The sequence below is a fragment of the Phaenicophaeus curvirostris genome, chromosome 16, assembly GCF_032191515.1.
Source record: "Phaenicophaeus curvirostris isolate KB17595 chromosome 16, BPBGC_Pcur_1.0, whole genome shotgun sequence".
Classification (NCBI taxonomy): Eukaryota; Metazoa; Chordata; class Aves; order Cuculiformes; family Cuculidae; genus Phaenicophaeus; species Phaenicophaeus curvirostris.
Window position 1 is genome coordinate 6,348,148 of NC_091407.1, and position 14,004 is coordinate 6,362,151.

The following is a 14,004-nucleotide window of genomic DNA, read 5'->3' on the forward strand; positions in this document are numbered from 1 at the left end:
GATTCCTGCAGGAGTTTGTATTCTAGTCCACCTCTTCTCACAATGTTAGGGGACAGAGTAGTTGAGTATTATTTTTCCTTTTACTGTTTCCATTAAATGCTTAGGAGGGAAGTGTATGTCTGGACACCTTGTACTGTTCCAGAGCTCACAGGTATTCTGCTTTTGATCCCTTGTCAGTTAACATACATATATGTGAGTGTTTGAGATCCATAATGCTTCCCACGGGGTTTATAGACTATTCCTCCAGCTCTAGCTTTCATTTTGTCATGAAGTGAAAAGTTATTTTGAAAGATAAACTATTTCTGGATATTTCCCTGTAATTTATAATAATTATTCCATTTATGCATATGAGGTCAGAAGATCATTCTTTATCCATCTACGTTATAGTTATTTTTTTCCTCCCTTGTCCTAACAGAGCTACAATTGAAGTTCAGGGTTTATTTTAAATAAACAAAGTCACTCTGAGCTCCAGAACTGGAGTATTTTTTAAGACCTCAGTTGACAACAAGTAGTTTGTGTGTCAGCCCACTGCCTGCCATAGCTCTGGCTGTTAATGGCTGGGATGGCAGGTGCTGCTGTGTCTCCAGAGGGCAAAAGGGAGCTGAGTACCAAAGGGCACAGCTCCAAGCTTCCTCCCATGACATCATCTCCTCACAGGGTGATGAACAGCAGGACAGTAAGAGCTTCTGGCTTGCTAGCCCTCAGGAGAGATGTTTCCAATGGGGACGGGACACCTTAATGCCTGTGTAACCTTGGGGAAGCTCTGAGGAGCACCTGCTGAGCAGATGTTTTTAACACCTCTTGCCCTTTATGGAGAGCATGGGTTTTGAACAGATAACACGACAAGCTAAAGGCATCTTCGTTGTCACACTTAAAACCCTGAGCTCTGCTAATTCACTGCCGTGTAGCGATGTTTCCCGTAGTTTTGAGTTCAGACAGCTGCCGTCTTTCATGTCCTGTGGGGTAGTCATAGAGCAAAGCTTCATCTTCACTCCTGAGCATGGTCAGGGGATGGAGAATAACAGCAGTATAGAATCATGGGATGGTTTGGGTTGGAAGGGGCCTTAAAGATCATCCAGTTCCAAACCCCTGCTGTGGCCAGGGACACCTCCCACTGGATCAGGCTGCTTAAAGCCCCATCCAACCTGGCCTTGAACACCTCCAGGGATGGGGCAGCCACAGCTTCCCTGGCCAAGCTGGGCCAGGGCCTCCCCACCCTCACAGTAAAAAATTTCTTTGTAATATCTCATCTGAATCTCCTCTCTTTCAGCTTAAAACCGTTTCCCTTGCTCCCATCGTTGCCTTCCCTGATCCAGAGCCCCTCCCCAGCTTTCCTGGAGCCCCTTTCAGTGCTGGAAGCTGCTCTTAAGGTCTCCCCAGAGCCCACTCTTCTCCAGGCTGAACAATTCTCCCAGCATCTCCTCATTCAGGAGCAGCTCCAGCCCTCGGGTCATCTCCGTGGCCTCCTCTGGACTCACTCCAGCAGATCCACCTCCTTCCCGCGCTGAGGACTCCAGATCTGGACTCGGGAATCCAGGTGAGGGCTCGGGAGAGATCCCTCCCTCGTCTCGCTGGTCCCATCGCTCTGGATGCAGCCCCTCGGCCCCGCTCTGCGGCCTGTGGCGGGACCCGGCGCCGTCTGCCCCGGGCTGGGACACCCCGGAACAACCCGTGCGGGCGGAACCTTCGTGCAGCAGCACCCGCACCCCCCCGGGTCCGGGGCGCGGGGACCGCCCGGTCGAGGGGGAGCGCTTTGGGCGCGCACCGGGGCGACGGCGGGCATGTTCTCAGTGGGGGCCGAGAGCCTCCTCAGGCAGGCGAGGTACCGGGGCTCTGGGGCACCGGGGGCTGAGGGACCGAGGGAGGGCGCCGGGGCACCCAGGGAGGCTCTGGGGAACCGGGGGCTGAGATATCGGGGCGGGGGTCGCTGAGCTACTAAGGGCTCAGGCACCGGGGTGGGGGGATGCTTTGAGGCATTGATGCTTTGAGGGCTCTGAGATACCGTGGGGGGCACCGGGGAGGGGGCTCTGAGATATAGGGGACTCTGGGACGTAGGGGAGGTCTCTGAGATACCGGAGTGGGGGGCTTAGAGATACTGGGGGATGAGGCACCGGGGAGGGCTCTGAGATAGTGGGGAGGAGGCCGGGGCACCGGGGTTTGGAGCCTGGGGTTGAAGGGGAGGATGGGCTTCAGCCCCGTGGTTTCCGAGGGCTTAAGGGTCTGGCAGCGACCGGAGGGGCCGCGGCCGGGGTGTCACTGCCCGCTGCCCCTGGCAGGGAGATCCAGGAGGAGGAGCTGCGCAGATTCGCCTCCCGCCTGGCCGCGCTGCTGCGGGGCCCCGAGCCGGGTTCCGAGGCCGCCGACTGCCTCCAGAGGCTGCACCTCGCCGTCGCCGCCACCAAGTACCCTCGCAGGTGAGTGGCTTGGCCCTGCCTGGCACTGACGACAAGCAAAGTAATAAAATAAAGAGGGAAGATTTAGTGATATCTTGGGGAGAAATGTTTTCCTGTAAGGGTGTGAAGGCCCTGGCCCAGGTTGCCCAGAGCAGTGGTGGCTGCCCTATCCCTAGAGGTGTTCCAGGCCAGGTTGGATCGGGCTTTAATCAACCTGATCCAGTGGGAGGTGTCCCTGCCCGTGGCAGGGGGTCGGAACTGGATGATCTTTAAGGTCCTTTCCAACCTAAACCATTCTATGATTTTGTTAAGACAGGGATACTGTCAAGGGAGATCATCCTGAGCCCGCGAACATGCAGGAAATAAATGTCTGGATCCTTTCTTGCCTTGCAGTGATGCTTTGGTGTGACTCTTGCAGGCTAGATGGCGAGTTTGTGGAACTGTTGCAGAAGGTCTTGTGTTCATCCAAGTGCCCTGAGCAGATTCAGCTGTTATGTGCTGCCATCCTGAGAGAGATGTCGCCTTGCAATGATCTGATCCTCTCCTGTGATGAAATTCAAGATACAAAGCTCTTGAGCTTGGTCTCTTCCATCCTTTTAGCTCAGGTAAATGACCTGCTAAGTCAGGAATCTTCCCTTGTTCACATGGATTTGCTTCCCGATTGTTCCTTGTTTCCTGAGCTCAAGGAGAGTGAAAATCAATTAAAAGTATCTAGATAAAAACAGAAGCGTTTCCATGTTTGTTTAAGGAATCTAATTATTCTGCTTTATGGAGGGAAAAATAGTAACTTCTTTGTGTTTAGCATTTGATAACAAATATTGCTTAAAATGTTGCTGTGTACAAATTGAGGTCTTCAAGGAGGTTTGTAATTAACTGGGAGCAGAAAAGAACATTTTGGTGAGAGCTGCTATAATAGACTCCAAGTCTGGGCTGCTTGAACCTGTAGTGCAAAATACTCAACACTAAATTTATTATTACTGCTTTTTCCTTTTATGGTACTGGCTTTCATGTTCAAATATAAAAATATACACATAGAACCTATAAACATGTAGGGCTATAAATGTGGTTGGTGCTTCAAAGGCCTAGATTCTCCATGGAGAAAAAAAAATTAGAACCTTCCTGTTTTCAGTGCTGCCTGCATTGACTGCGCTTCAGGGAATAAGCTGGAAACTTCTTTTTTCCACTTCTACTACTTCCTTTACTATTATCGTGCCCATTAAAGGTAAAATATTTTTCTGAACCCTTCTGTGACTTCTCATTCTGAGTTTCACTGTAAGGTTAGAAGTGCCTCCTATGTTTCCGATTACTCCTCTGAGTTGTGCTTAGCTAGAGGAAATGAAAACATAGAAAGAAAACCGGTCAAAAGTCTGGGTCCATCTGTCATCTTTAACAAAGTTGTCTTGGACAGAGCAGTTTGACAGTATCTCAGAGCCATGGCTGTAACAATCTACAGAAGAGGAGGCAGCTTTATTTTCCATGTTTTGCGGATGTGGACTAACCAGAGAGTCCTAGCACATGTCACAACAGTATTTTCTGTTCATAAATTTAACAATTGAGCTAGCAAACTGGCCACATAGGGAGTAATTCGTGCCAGCGCTCTCTGCTCTAGAATTGACGGATCATAGTGTTTAAGACATCTATTGCAGTTGTTAATTTCCGCTTCAGGTGATGATTGTCCATCAAAATACTCTCTCCTCCTGGGATCTGTGAATTCACTTTGCAGATGATGGTAAAATAGCCTGTGCTGTGAGTTCTTTTTATGTTTGACATTGATATTGGTGCGTGATGTAAAAGTTTGTATGGTATCAGTCTCTAGCGCTAGTACTCTGCCTAGCTTTACCTCTGCTTTATTTTTAAGGGAAATAAGAAGAATGAAGTGTTTGCTGTGGGGCAGCGTATTGTAAAAATCCTTGGAAAAAGACTGCCTGAGGGTGACGGTGCTCGGAACATTCTTCCTCTCCTGTCAAATGTCATCAGTCTTTCACCAGAATCTCTAACTGAAGGTAAATATAGAATCATAGAATGCTTTGAATTGGAAGAGACCCTTAAAGTCCATCCACTTCAACCCTCCTGCAGTGAACACAGACATCTTCAGCTCAGTCTGGTTGCTCAGAGCCCCATCCAAACTGGGCTTGAATGTTTCCAGAGATGGGGCATTGACCACCTCTCTGGGCAACCTGTTCCAGTGTTTCACCACCCTTATTGTGAAAAATTTCTTCCACATATCTTAGCTAAATCTTGTAGTCTAAAACCATTATCACTTGTCCTACCACCGTTGGCCCTGCTCAGAAGTTTGTCCCCCATCTTTCCTTCCACAAGGAAAGTAAACTTACTGAGCAAGGTATGTTCCACCACTCAAAATGGGACTGGACCTTCAGCTGTTTGGCTGCTTTGGGGGACTGAGTCTCTGTTCTGTATGGATTTGTGTCACAGTCACCTAGCTAAGGTCTCCAGGCACAGTAGGAGTGTGAAACTGCTGCTTAAGCAAGGTGAGATATAGAAACAGAGACGTGCTTGTGTATCCATTCACAGCAAAACAGAGAGAGCGAGCAGCAAAAACAGCCAGGGGTGCTCTTCATAAGAGAGGCAGGACTGTATGGGTAGCAGTGAGTGGTATATCCTGGTGAGTAAACTGCAGGAGAGCAGTCCAGGCTTAAAATGGTGAGGAGATGTGTTGTGGGAGTTCACTGTGAAGTTTCTGTGTGTCACGCGTTATGCAGGAGGCTTTAGAGAGGACGCTGGGCTGTATGGGCTAGATGAGCAGGCAGGATTACCTGCTTCAGCTTATGCATGTTCTCTGTGAGGGATTTATGCCTTTGTCTGCTGTGCTGAAGCCCGCCATTGCCTGGATAGATTTGACAGTGTTTATGTACCTTCCTCCTCATAACAGCTGTGACTGGAGATGAACAAGTACCTCTGAGCTGATCTGGTACCAGAAGTCCTTGGTTCTAGCACTTGCTTCCTGAGGAAACAGGCAGAACAATAGTGAGAATGAGACTGACCCAGTGGCTAGGTGTGAGAAAAGGACACAGGGCTCTGAACTGCACGTGAGCAATCCTGGATTCTGAAGTAGTACAGGGTAATCTGCCTTGGCGTACGCATTTCTTACTGACTGCTGGATCAAAGAGACAGTGATCTAGGCTGGAGGAAAAGCACAGCGATTGAGGGGTAGCATAGGTCTGTTGCAGAGGCTTCTTCTTTGCCCAGTTCAGCAATGACCATGTGACTTTCCTTCTACAGAACAGACCGATCTACTCAGTAAAAAGATGGCTGACTGGCTGAGGTATGCCAGTGTTCAGCAAGCAGCTCCTCCACCCTCTGGAGGCTTCTTCTCAAGTCCCAGAACCAGACCGGTGAGTGCTGAATTGTCGTGGCAATCTCACAGGGGCGTTTGTTAGTCAGGTACCTGCTGTTTTGGGTTCCTAGAATCAGCTTTTTTGGGGAAATGGTAACCTAGAAGGGCTGCCATTCTTTGTCACGTTTTGCGGGATAAGTGGTCAAGACACATAGGAAATCAAAATAGGAGGATTTATAGCTCCAAGATTTAGGAGATCTACTGTAGAGCCAGAGGTTTGATACTGTAAGTAGTTTTCGTGACTGCATATCTTGGTGCAAAAGCTGATTGCAAACAAGGCCTGTGTCAGAGAGAGGGGAGAAGTTTGAAGTGTACCAGCTGTGGAAAAGGATCCAGCACAGTTGGCTTTTCTCTCTCTGGGTAGCTGCCCACCTGCAGGTGCCATAGTACATAGAAATGAGGGTTACTTGTCTCCGTGGGCTGAGTGGAGTTTTCCTTGCCTTCTCACTTAGCTTCTGTCTGAGAATCTGACCTGGTGCATCTTCTCTCCCAGCCTGGCCCTGTCACAGAGGTGGATGGTGCCATCGCCACAGACTTCTTCACAGTGCTCTCAATGGGTCAGTACTACACACAGGACCAGTGGCTCAACGTGCAGGCCTTCTCCATGCTGCGAAAGTGGCTGCTGTGCTTTGGGGGCAAGGGGTTGAAGACCCCCAATTCAGGTACGAACTGAAGGACTGCAGGCCACTGCGGGTTGCACCCCTAAGATGGGAGTGTTTTCTGAGGTGATTAGGTGGCTGCACTAGCAGCCCAACAAGTGGCAGGAATATGGCAAGAGTTCAAAGCTCTTAGACTGGGAGCAAAGAAGGAATATCACAAAACCTTCTGACTGATCCTTGTTGACGATTCCATGAGGAATTACTCATTCAGTGAGTTCCCTGGTTTCAGGCAAAACCCCATGAGTCCCTGAGAAACAAAGGCCTGGGTGGTGAGATACTGAATCTCCATAGTGTTCTTGTAACACTCCCTGCTTCCCCAGCCTCCTTTTCTTCACAATGCACCTGGGAAGAGACAGCTCCCTCTCTGTTGCTGGGCAGCTGCAAGGGTTACACTGCCCATGATGTGGGCTGATACATGGTAACCTTTATTCTATAGGTGACAAATCAGGAATGGACAGGTCTGTTATGTCCATGGTTTCGACTACTCCCACATCTAGTCACCTACTGCCCCCAAAGGAGCGCCTGCGGGAGAAAGCCTTTGAATACTGCCAGCGGCTTATTGAGCAGAGCAACCGACGTGAGTCTTGCCATGAACCCTCCATGTAGCCCTCTTGGTGGTGGTCTTGAAAATGTGATGCGCTGCATCTCTGGGCCAGGATCTCACTCCCTGGAGTCCACAGTCAGGCTCTAGGCATGGAACCAGTTGTAGCCGCTGGTGCGAGTCATTGACAAGCCCTGAGCTGGGATGTTGGGAGAGATTTGGAAGTAATGGGTCATGTTCTACCTCCTACCCATGATTTGCAGGGGGGCTGTGGAACTTGGTTCTCATTAGCCTGGAATCAGGATCAGTATGTGTTCGCACCTGTCCTGTAATCTGGGTTAGCACTCAAACTGAGAGCCTAATATTCCTATTTGGACTCAAAATTTAACTTGGACTCCTTTCTATGGCAGGACCCCTGAAGAAAGATGATGGAGACCTGCAGAAAGCTGTAAGTACACAGAGGTGAGACTGAAGCTCTTGGAGTTGGGGCATCCCCTGTTCTGATTTGACTTTTGCTCTCCTGCAGTGTCTCATTGAGGCGGTGACAATCATGGACATCATCTGCAAACAGGACTCCTCCTATGTGTACCGTGCAGCGTCCTTCCTAAAAATCCTGCACGGCAGAATCTGCAGGGATGCCACTTATGCCAGAACACTGCTGCCCATTGCCCAGTTCTTCCTGAACCACAGTAAGTTATTAGCTCTCTCACCCTCCTCCACGATCTACTCTCATATACTCAGCTCAGCCAGTTGTCCTGGCAGTTTGTTGGCTGCCAGGGTTGGTAATTCAGCTCTGGCTGTACTCTGGATGAGTGATCCCACTCCAGGAGTCCAGCTGGACTGTCCTGGGCTCTTCAGAAGAACTTAACCCAAATATAACTTGGCCCCTAGAGCCTTTGTTGGCAGAGCTGCTGGGTAGGGTGTGCTCAGCTACATGCTCTGTCCTCCTAGGCAAAGTGGCAGCTATGGACTCCGATGTCATCTACACACACTTATTCACGGATATCCCAGCTCAGCTTTTCCACAACCCATCACTGGCCTTCGAATTTGTCCAGTTCTGCAAAGACAACAGCCAGCTCTTCACTGAGACCTCCAGCATATTCAAGCAGAGCTTCCCAAATCTCTTCAAGGTACATCTTACTGGAGCAGCACAGGAGAGAGCCTGCTGCATGGTCCTTTCTGTGCCCCAGAACCTTCTGTTTGCCTTTCAGTGCACCCTAGAGCCCTCCGTGGCAGTGCTAGGGAGAGCACAGGCAAGAAAGATGGGCAAGAAGGACTGTTATAAAAGCATGTTTGAAGAGAGAAGAGAGTTCTGTGTGTGGTGAGCACCGCCAGTGGAGGAGAGTCTGCATTAGTATTGCTGCCAGTGGGTTGGGAAGCACAGTGAGTGCAGCACTTTGTTTTTGGAAAATGTTAGTAAGTTGCAGCCTGCCAGCCTGAACCAGATGCCTGTGTTGAACTTCCAGCAGCATCCCAGATTTTGACCAATCCCTTAAACTTCTCTGATTTTGCTTTGCAGAAGTGACTTTCCCTTCCCTGTCCCTTTTGGTCACAGTGTGAGAATCATCTGTGTGCGTGATGGAGCAGCAGAGATAGTCCAGCAGTTTGTGCTTGTTCCTTGCAGTTCTTGGCATGGAACAGCCCACCTCTTATCTCTGAATTTGTGGACCTTCTCCCATTTTTGCTGGATGCAAGCACAGCCATTGAAATCTTCCATTTGCTGCTCGACCTACCCTGTTTAACTGCAGCTCTGGACATCCAGCTGAGGTAACGCTACCTTCCCTTCCCTTTGCTTGCTAATCAGGGTCTTGACAGTGATCATAGCGCAGGCTTCTCTGAGTCTTGGCTGCCCTCTGGCTGCTGCTGTCCTCACAGAGAGAGAGCCATCTGCTACAGTCAGGTTAACACATAGCTGCACAGATGTCAGCCTAGTTTTCCTAGTGGTGTGCTGTGCCTAGGAAGAGAAGGTGATCAGCTCTTGTACTTCAGTACCAAACCGTCTTTGGGCCTCAGGGAACTGTTGTTGTTTCTGTCTTCATATCCAGCTTCAAAACCATTGCCATATGCTGGAATGTCTGCCATGAGCCACCACCTCAACACAGAGATGTGTGCTGCCAGATCTTCCCTCACTGCTCTTACCCCTCTTTTCTGGCTTTGTTCTTCTGGAGGCATATGGAGATTCCTTCCTGAGATCAATAGGAATTGTGGGTCTCCAGGAAGATGGGATAGGATGGGGACTGGCTCTCGCTGCTGTACCTCTGCTTTTGCTTGTGTTCCTTGACATAAGCAGCTTTTTTTGGATTATTTATAGAAAAGGGGAGTCATCCCAGAGGCAAGATGCTGGTGATCTTCTGTGACTGATGGATACAGAGCTCCATTTTCTACTTTCCCAGGAATGATACAGAAGCAATTCTGGAACTATTGCCTAAGCCTAGGGTGTCTGTGCTCGTGACTTCTGTCATCCTGATTCTCTAGCTTTCAGAGAGCCTAGATTAGACCAATTTACTGTCCCTGTTTCAGTGGAAAGGGAGTTATTCTATTTTTCAGGATTGCAGCTATGCCTTGCCCTGTTCTCGTAATGCAGCATGTTCTCTGTGTACTCCCTGATAGGTCAACAGCTCTTCCTACCACCAAGAGGGCTGCCTGCAACCCAGCTGTGAAGCCAGCCACCTGTCTGGAAGCCTTTCACCATCCCCTTTACAAGAGCACATTCCAGTATCTTCTGCGCACCGAGTCTGCTCCGGAGGATGCCCCGGAGAGGTAGGAGGCTGCTGTAGGAGACTGCCATCAGGGTTCAACCATCCAGTTTGATTAGGCAGCTCTGGGATTGCTGGGAAAGGCCTAGCCGCTCTCAGCTGGGGTGAAGTGGGTTTATCTTCCCTATATTAACTTTGCCAAGCACTCAAAAGCCTTGCAGGGGCATGAAGAACAGCCTGGAGACTAGCTGGAAATAAGCTTTCAAGAGTAACTTTTCTGTTTCCCACAGCCTGATTCCACTTCGGCAGCTTCTGGGATCCCTGGCTGGCAGCCCCAGGGTCGTGCAGTGTGCAGAGACTGTCCCGGTCTTATTGGAGCTCTTCTTCAGGGTGGTGTCAGAGGTAGGACCACTGGGGGAGTTTGACTCCCAGTCATGCCGCGGGGACCTCTTGTTATGTGAAGAGTGGTCATAGATGTTAAAGCGTTAAGACACTGCACTTTCAGCAGAGGGGTACGTGAGGGGAGTGTGGAATGGTCTGATACTGGCAGGAAACAGCACTGAGCTGGCTGCTTCATCTGGAGAAGCTGAAAAGCTCCATGGTGTCAGGATTCACACTCCTCTCTCAGCCAGCTGTAAAGCAGATGGGTGAGAACAGAATAAGTGCTTGATACTTGTTTTGCGCACTGCTCTCCTCTAGCTTGATCATGCTCTTTCTGTGCCAGCCATCTTATCTGGCTGGTGAGTTAGAGTTTTGGCTGCTGAAGTCACTGGTGTTGCTGAAGCAAGGATCTTTCTCAGTTTGCAGATGGACCGCTGATAAACCAGCTGGTGGTGCTGCTGCTGCAGAGAAGTGACCAGCTCTATGAGATTCCAGCATTTAAAGATGACGTGTACAGGTGAGATGGGACAGGAGGCCCATTCAAGCTTCCGGCCCTTCCCCTGGCTGCAGCCTGGCATCCCAGGACAGCCCAGAAGCCTTTTTTCTTGTGACCCAGTCCCTTCTGTGACACATGTTTGGAGGGTTCAGAATGGAAACTGCACCTCAGCCCTGCTAGAAACATCCTGGCTGTACAGCCGCTGTGCCACTGGCTGGGTGCTGCCAGCCTGGTTTCGGCCTCATGGTGATCGCCTTGCCTGTGGTCTGACCTCTTGCCCATCTCTCTCGTCCAGGGTGCTGAGCTTGCAGCTGGTGGTGCTCTGCAAGCTGCACCCTGCACTCATCGTGGAGCTGTCCAAGGAAATTCTGGATTTCTCAGGAACAGTCAGTAACATCCAGAACAAGGAAGCCATCTTCACTCACATGGTAAGCGGGACCTGCATGCTTCTGCCACAGGTTATTCCAGCTGCAGTGCAATCTGTCAGTCACCTTCCATTTCCTCCTCTCCGGTGTCCTAGCAATAGCTAATCTCATTTGCCATTCCCTAAAAATTATTTGATCCCCTTTCCTTCTGCTGGCTCTGAGCACATCTGCCTTCCCTTCAGGTCTGGGCTATTGGAGAGTACATGTCTGCATCCTATGACAAGCGCTGCACTGTGGAGCAGATCAACCACTTCTTTGAGAATCTGGAGACAGTGCTATTTGAAATCACCCAGGTCCGACCACTGGCAAGCAGCCGCAGCTACCCGCCCCGAGCCATCAGTGTCCTTATGGCCACCTTGGCCAAGCTGGCAGCTCGCAGCCAGGACTTGATCCCCAGGTGAGGAGAGATGGTAGGGAAGGACAAAGGGCTCAAAGGTGCAAATCTCAGGGTCCAGACACAGGCATTCACTACTGTTCAGTAATCAAGCTTGGCTACCAATGGAACCTGAAACTGAAACAGGGCAGAGGAAGCAAGCTGTGGAGGAGCACAGTCTGGGGAAGTTGGGTTCATCTGCTCATTAATGCTCTGTGCATCAGGAGGAAGGGGTGAATAGTCGCCGGTGTTCACCTACAACAGAGTCTTTTGGAGTACACAGGCTTAAATAGTGACCTTGCTGAGCACAGAGGTCCTGCCAGCTGATCTTTATATCCTTCTGTCCTGCAGAACGTCCATGTTCCTGTCCAAGATGAAGACATTTGTGCAGAACTCTGATGTCGCCTCTGTTTACTGCAAGGAGGACCTTGAGCAGATCCTTAACCAGGCAACTGACCTTGTGAACCTACTGAAAATGCCAAGTATGGCTCAGTTTGTGCTCATGTCACCTGGAGACGTGGCCAGCACACGGTTTCAGAAAGAGGTGAATGACTCCTTCCCGTATGCCCTGAGGATAGTTACCCTTCTCCTAGAGCCGGTTCCTGGCTTCATGCCAGGGTGAGGGCATGAGGTTTCTGAGAGGCTCCAGCCTTCATTGTAACTCATCAGCCTCTGCTGACGCTCAAGGCTGAACTGACAATGCGGAACAGAGGATTGTGAATGACATGGAAAACAGGAATAAGAAGAGCTGAGACTACTCTTCTGGTTTGAGGCTGTTTGTATTTCTGTCTCCTAGCACCTGCTGCTTTTCTATCTCCTAAGTTTGTCTTATCTCTCCCTGGCCAGTATGGATTGAAAATCTAAGTGGATTTGTCTGAATATGGCAAGAGAGTGAATGTTTGCATTAATACCGTGCCCCTTTGGGGACTAACTACTTCTCTCCCCTCTGACTTGTTTCTCCCTTCTCTTCACCCTCTACACCCCAGCTATACATGTCTTCATTTATTGCCCCTCTGCATGCAGCAGATCAGCCAAGCAAAGGCTAGTGCGAGGTGGAGCAAGCAAAAGTGGCTCCATTAAGTCTGCTGCCAGCCCTCACTGCTCTTGTCTTACCGTCAGAGCAAACGTGTTTAGATACAGGAGACAGCTACCAGACTTGGGCACTGAGAGATTTATTGATCCAGTTCATTGTTGACACCAAGAGCATTTCTTAACATACATCAGCCCCATGTCAAACAGGCGCCATGCTGAGTTCTGTATCTGCTTGAGCAGTTTATACACATTCGAGCTGTACAATATTAACAAATGGGGGAAGTAAATAATGTCCTGCTGCTCCTCCCAGGAGAAGCAAGCCCTCATGCACAGTACTAAATAGCAGGGTTTATTTACAGTCTGTTTCAGTAACTGACTGCGCTGTGAGCAACATACAGCTCTGGGGCCGTTTCCCACCTCCGTCAGGCTGCGTGGGGAGCAGAGGATTGTGCTGGTACCACTGGAACTTGCCAGGGTGCAGCCTCAGTACTGTCTAGTGCAAACCAAGCCTCCCCCGAGCCCAGGCTCCCAGGGAGAGGGGAGGAAGGAGTGCATGCAATTTACTCAGGGCTCTAGGCAGCCTTTTTCCTGCCCTACAAACGTGCTGAGCTCTGTGGAGGATGCAGGCCAACCCACCTGCTTACTGAGTGAATCACCTGGAGCCTTGTGGGGCCCTGCGCCTTCGCTCACCTACCTGGTACCGCTGCATCAGTGGCAGGAGGGATGCATTCTTCCCAGTCCCTGCTGGGATGGCACCCAAGGCCAGCTGGCATGAGCGTGGCCTAGCGGAGAAGCAAGGCACTAGTGTCTAGGTGAAAGTTTGTCCTTCCCTAAGAAAGGCAGGCCAAGCTGCATTGAAATCCAGTAGTGGAGCATTTCGCTTGCATGGGGTTCTCTGACATCTCTCTCCTTAGCACAGAAACCAAAACTACAGCAGTTAAGTATCTGAGGCTTAATTAAGGCCAACCCTGTTAAGCATCCCTTTTATTTAGCATCACAATCTTCGGAGCGCTGTTGTTGTGAGATGCCACGTGAACATCTGATCTGCTGCCAGAGCCTAGGCCATGCTGGTTTAAGTGCAGGGTGTGATGTAGAGCTTTGTAGCAGGCTATTTTAATAGGGTTCGGCTAATCTAGGTCTCGGTGTCTGTCTATATGTGGAAATGAGGTCGACTTTATCCCATTAATGTTGCTAAAAGCACAGGGAGGACTTTGCAGGAGGGAGGCTGCGTGTGCAGGGAACTGGCCAGCCACGCAGTGGAGCTGCTACCTCGGTTCTGCTGACACTGATGGCAGCAGATAGCAGAGCTGTTTCTGGGACATTCAAGACTGACCTAAAGGAACCCCTGCTGCCCATCATCACCCGTAAGCGTATCAGCAGGACACACTTCTGAGATGCTCCGAGCTGGGCAGGAAACAGGACAGCCATACAAAGGTCTGGCAAAGCCAAGAGAGAGGACCAGGACACGGTGCCAAGCCGTCGTTCGTGTCAGCCATACCTCCAGCCTGGCCTTACGCGCTGTCAGGCTTGCTCAGGTCCCAGGTGGGACAAACCCACCGCTCCGGGCTTGCAGGGACCAGGAGCAGGCACAGAAACACTAACCTGGTCGTAGTGCCTTGGAAAGGGCAACAGCTCCAGCGTGAGGAAATTCTC

At 50.3% G+C, this 14,004-nt stretch overlaps 1 protein-coding gene across 1 annotated transcript; it reads left to right on the top strand.

Moving 5' to 3' along the window:
* The first annotated feature begins 1,746 nt into the window (after window positions 1-1,746).
* On the top strand, window positions 1,747-12,972 carry AP5Z1 (adaptor related protein complex 5 subunit zeta 1). The gene is made up of 17 exons (XM_069870398.1): window positions 1,747-1,822; window positions 2,277-2,414; window positions 2,812-2,998; window positions 4,252-4,396; window positions 5,634-5,746; window positions 6,242-6,410; window positions 6,844-6,984; window positions 7,359-7,396; window positions 7,475-7,637; window positions 7,900-8,078; window positions 8,573-8,715; window positions 9,559-9,708; window positions 9,935-10,046; window positions 10,445-10,542; window positions 10,817-10,949; window positions 11,129-11,343; window positions 11,671-12,972. Exons 1-17 carry the CDS (start codon window positions 1,782-1,784, stop codon window positions 11,939-11,941), a joined length of 2,436 nt encoding a protein of 811 aa, XP_069726499.1. The 5' UTR covers window positions 1,747-1,781; the 3' UTR covers window positions 11,942-12,972.
* Window positions 12,973-14,004: the final 1,032 nt, after the last annotated feature.

Bases quoted from the DNA above. Each gene is read 5' to 3' on its own strand.
- AP5Z1 (XM_069870398.1), top strand. From the start codon at position 1,782: ATGTTCTCAGTGGGGGCCGAGAGCCTCCTCAGGCAGGCGAG. The intron at 10,543-10,816 runs GTGAGATGGGAC...TCTCTCGTCCAG, and splicing joins TTTAAAGATGACGTGTACAG to GGTGCTGAGCTTGCAGCTGG. The intron at 10,950-11,128 runs GTAAGCGGGACC...CCTTCCCTTCAG, and splicing joins AAGCCATCTTCACTCACATG to GTCTGGGCTATTGGAGAGTA.